General features: G+C 35.8%; 1 protein-coding gene across 3 annotated transcripts; it reads left to right on the forward strand.

The window, feature by feature from the left end:
- The first annotated feature begins 753 nt into the window (after positions 1 to 753).
- LOC103335215 (cyclase-like protein 2) lies at positions 754 to 3,031 on the forward strand. 3 transcript variants are annotated; one of them, XM_089053749.1, is made up of 7 exons: positions 754 to 1,200; positions 1,286 to 1,331; positions 1,431 to 1,503; positions 1,766 to 1,863; positions 1,990 to 2,060; positions 2,245 to 2,380; positions 2,570 to 2,742. In XM_089053749.1, the coding sequence occupies exons 1-6, from the start codon at positions 814 to 816 to the stop codon at positions 2,368 to 2,370; spliced, it is 801 nt and encodes a 266-aa protein (XP_088909875.1). In that variant the 5' UTR covers positions 754 to 813; the 3' UTR covers positions 2,371 to 2,380; positions 2,570 to 2,742. The 3 variants fall into 3 exon arrangements, 2 of the variants coding, with proteins under 2 accessions (XP_088909875.1, XP_008236449.2); XR_016127641.1 differs by lacking the exon at positions 1,286 to 1,331 and adding an exon at positions 2,748 to 3,031 and having other exon boundaries at positions 756 to 1,201; positions 2,570 to 2,650; XM_008238227.2 differs by lacking the exon at positions 1,286 to 1,331 and having other exon boundaries at positions 756 to 1,201.
- Positions 3,032 to 3,535: the final 504 nt, after the last annotated feature.

Raw genomic sequence — 3,535 nt, forward strand, 5'->3', positions numbered from 1 at the left:
GTACGAACAAAATAGGAATAGGTGTGTTTTATTCAGCAAAATTTTGGCAAGATACAACCGAAAAATTAAGTCATTATATAATATTTTAATTATATTATGTAATTTTATTGATATTATTCAAAAATTTGTATAAACCACATGTATTAAACGTGAAAAATATGTATGTACTTGTATAATATGTGTATTGTACGTTAACTTTTTTAAAAAAACTTATATTTTTCCGAGTCTTTAAGATGTGAACATAAACTAAAAATATTATTAAAAATACATACATACGTGTATAATACAAGTATTAAACGGGAAAATAATAGCATCCACTATATCAGTACTTGAGACACCAACTTATTATACAAATGTTAAGATATCAATTGACTGTTAGTACTATCGTTCACAGCAAATAGTTATGAACTCACTGAGACACTGAACCTTATTCATTCACAACGAATACGAAAATTGGCACATAAGTTTGTAACTAAAATTTGGTGTAGCAAACTTGGTGTCTCCAGTACTATTGTTGGACCAAATGCAGAATTGCTATACGCAACTCATGTGATATCTAATTCATGATTGGTCATGGATACTTCTCGAAACTGATGACAGAAGATTAAATAATTGAACTAAAGGTTGCCCAAGTCTAGTAAAAAGCGTCAACGCACTCATAAAGATAAAAACAATCTGGCACCCATTAACTTTAATTTGATTGCAATTTTGAATCACTAATTACCATTAACTTTATTGATTTATTACTCATAAAAAACCACCACCTCTTTCTTACTTCAACCTTTAACACAACCTCTCTGCTCTCATTCCACCATGCCCAAAACCATGAACCACCACCAACCCGTTCTTCCTTCCATTTTGCTCACACTCTCTTGCTTCTTCCTCTCTTCCTCCTCCGTCTACAGTTCCGGGGGCGGTGGCAACACCCCGAAACCCGTAAGGAGAGAAGTGTACGGCAATGGGAGAATCTTTGACATCACCCACAGGTACACACCGGACCTTCCTTTCTATGGTTCCAAGAATGGGATCGGCCACTTCCTGTGGCTCCAGCTCAGCATGAAGAATGCTTCTCTCACCAACAACTCTGAGTTCGACCTGCCTGCCCACACTGGAACCCATGTTGATGCCCCTGGCCATGTTTTTGATGACTACTTTGACGCAGGGTTTGATGTTGATCAGCTTGACCTGGATGTCCTCAATGGTAATTATGCATGATACTTAGAACAACAAAGTAATTTGTTCTATCTGTTGATGATTTATGCTCAGTATAATTGTTTTTTCAACGGGTCCTGCTCTTGTTGTTGATGTTCCCAGAGATAGCAACATAACTGGTATGCATTTCTAACTTGGTGTTGTTCAAATTTTAATATGAATTTTCAAGTTTTTTTTTTTTTGAAGCCTTTCAAATGCATAATGTCTACCTTTTACAGCTGAAGTTATGAAGTACTTAAATATTCCCAAGGGTACACGCCGGGTCCTTTTCAAGACATTGAATACTGACAGGTAACGCAGAATGAAAAAAAGATTGTCTACTTATATTTTCTTTGTAATTTTCTTGAAATATATATATGATTCTTTGATAGTTGCTTTTGTGCTGAATTGTGCTTATGTCCAAAATGACGTCGGTTTGGATTTAAGGATTAAGCGTTTCGGATTTCAGATTAAGTAATTAAGATTTTATATCTGTATGCTGAATCTGATTAACAAAATGAACACTGCAAACAAGACATATCATAAAACTGATAATCATTACTCTGTTGTATAGGCGGCTTATGCATCGAAAGGAATTCGACTCGAGCTTTGTGGGATTCACGGAGGATGGAGCAAAATGGGTAGTAGACAACACAGACATCAAACTTGTTGGTAACACACTAATTTGTTGTTTTTTTTTTTGGGGGTAATTCGGTTGAGGTATAAAATAATCAAGTTTCTGACCATTTTGAAAGCAAGTGGTTGTGATTGCACTGATTTTCCTGACTATGAATGTAGGAACTGATTACTTTTCCATTGCCACCTATGATGAAGCAATTCCAGCTCATGTTGCCTTTCTCAGAGGCAGGGTAAGATTCTCTATTTGGTAGAATAAAGCTTCTTCTATGTGTTCTTTTAAAAAAAAATCAGAGGCAAGATATATATTTTGTTTTTCAAATCAAGTTTGTCTATGATTTCCTGACTTTCTTTACAATGTAATTGGAATTTGATTAAGCTCCTTTTAAATCAAAATGCTGGTAATATATGGCTCAGGAAATCATTCCTGTGGAAGGCCTAAAGCTTGACGACATCCAACCCGGAAACTATTCTGTGCATTGCTTGCCTCTAAGGTTGCTTGGTGCTGAAGGAGCACCAACAAGATGCATCCTCATCAAATAAGATGGTCCTTGTAAGTACAAAGCCATAACTTAATTTGAGTCAATATATTGGCAGTTATATCTGAACTGGTGTAAAGCCAAGCCTAATATTTAAGCTAATGACAGAACACATCATTATGGGTACATTTTTCCTTTGAACCAATTTAAATACTGTTTGTATATATATTTGCTCATAGAAACTTGTTTAAACTTACTTGCAGGAGCAGAGAGATAGTCTCCAGAGGTGTTGAAAGGAATAAAGAAGCAGTACAAAAGTTAGGGATATTGCTCCTAATCTTGTGGTTAGTATGTAGAGGTGGCCCTTGTATATGGCATCTAGCTAGACCTTATTGTACTGCTCATGATTCAGAGTCCAACAAAACTTCTTTTTCAACTTAGATTAAAAGAAAAAAGCAGAAAAGGTGGCATAAGAATTGATTATATGGAGAAGTCATGGAAGCCAGCCACTTCCCCAGCTATCTCATCTTGGAAGCCAGCCGCTTCCCCAGCTACCCACAAGATGAGACTATATATATATATAATATATCATTATGTTCATACATTCATTATTTTTTATACATTCAATATTTGTTTATTCTTTAATAAGATTTATGCATAAACTGCGACTTTTCTATTATGTTAGCTTCTTAACCATATATGCTAATCCTTTCTGGTTCTAGACCCCTTCTGGTATCAGAGCCATAAGAGTTGTGAGAATTCTGCCTAAGTTGCAACTCATCCAACCCAAGTGGCTGGTTTTGGATTTCTGAGTTGAAGTTCTTGGTTTCTTCTTTTCTTTCTTTTATCCTCCAAGTCCCTTTTGGTTTTCTCCCTTAAGGTCTGACCCGTGAGTCCTTTTTCCAAACGATAAGTCCTAGGTGAGGCACGAAGTGGTGGGCAGGAGACAGAGAGCTAGGGAGGTCACCGATAGGATTCTTTTAGGATAAACAGCAAGATTTAGAAGTTACTATTTATCTTCTTCTTCACTCTTCCAACCCCATACACTTGAGTATTATGAGTTGTCTCTTTAGGACAAATTCTTGTAGTTCGAGCAGTTCTAGAACCACTATAGGTCGCCTACCCGAAATAGTAAATGAAGAACAATTTGAGTATAATTCTAATAATGATAATGAACAACTAGATTTTAGAGACTGGAATATACCTAAAGTACCTGATAAAAATATATA

Source organism: Prunus mume, linkage group LG6 (genome assembly GCF_029339155.1).
Source record: "Prunus mume cultivar Tortuosa linkage group LG6, ASM2933915v1, whole genome shotgun sequence".
Lineage (NCBI taxonomy): Eukaryota > Viridiplantae > Streptophyta > Magnoliopsida > Rosales > Rosaceae > Prunus > Prunus mume.

Bases quoted from the DNA above. Each gene is read 5' to 3' on its own strand.
- LOC103335215 (XM_089053749.1), top strand. From the start codon at position 814: ATGCCCAAAACCATGAACCACCACCAACCCGTTCTTCCTTCCATTTTG. The intron at 1,201-1,285 runs GGTAATTATGCA...GTTTTTTCAACG, and splicing joins TTGACCTGGATGTCCTCAAT to GGTCCTGCTCTTGTTGTTGA. The intron at 1,332-1,430 runs GTATGCATTTCT...TACCTTTTACAG, and splicing joins CAGAGATAGCAACATAACTG to CTGAAGTTATGAAGTACTTA.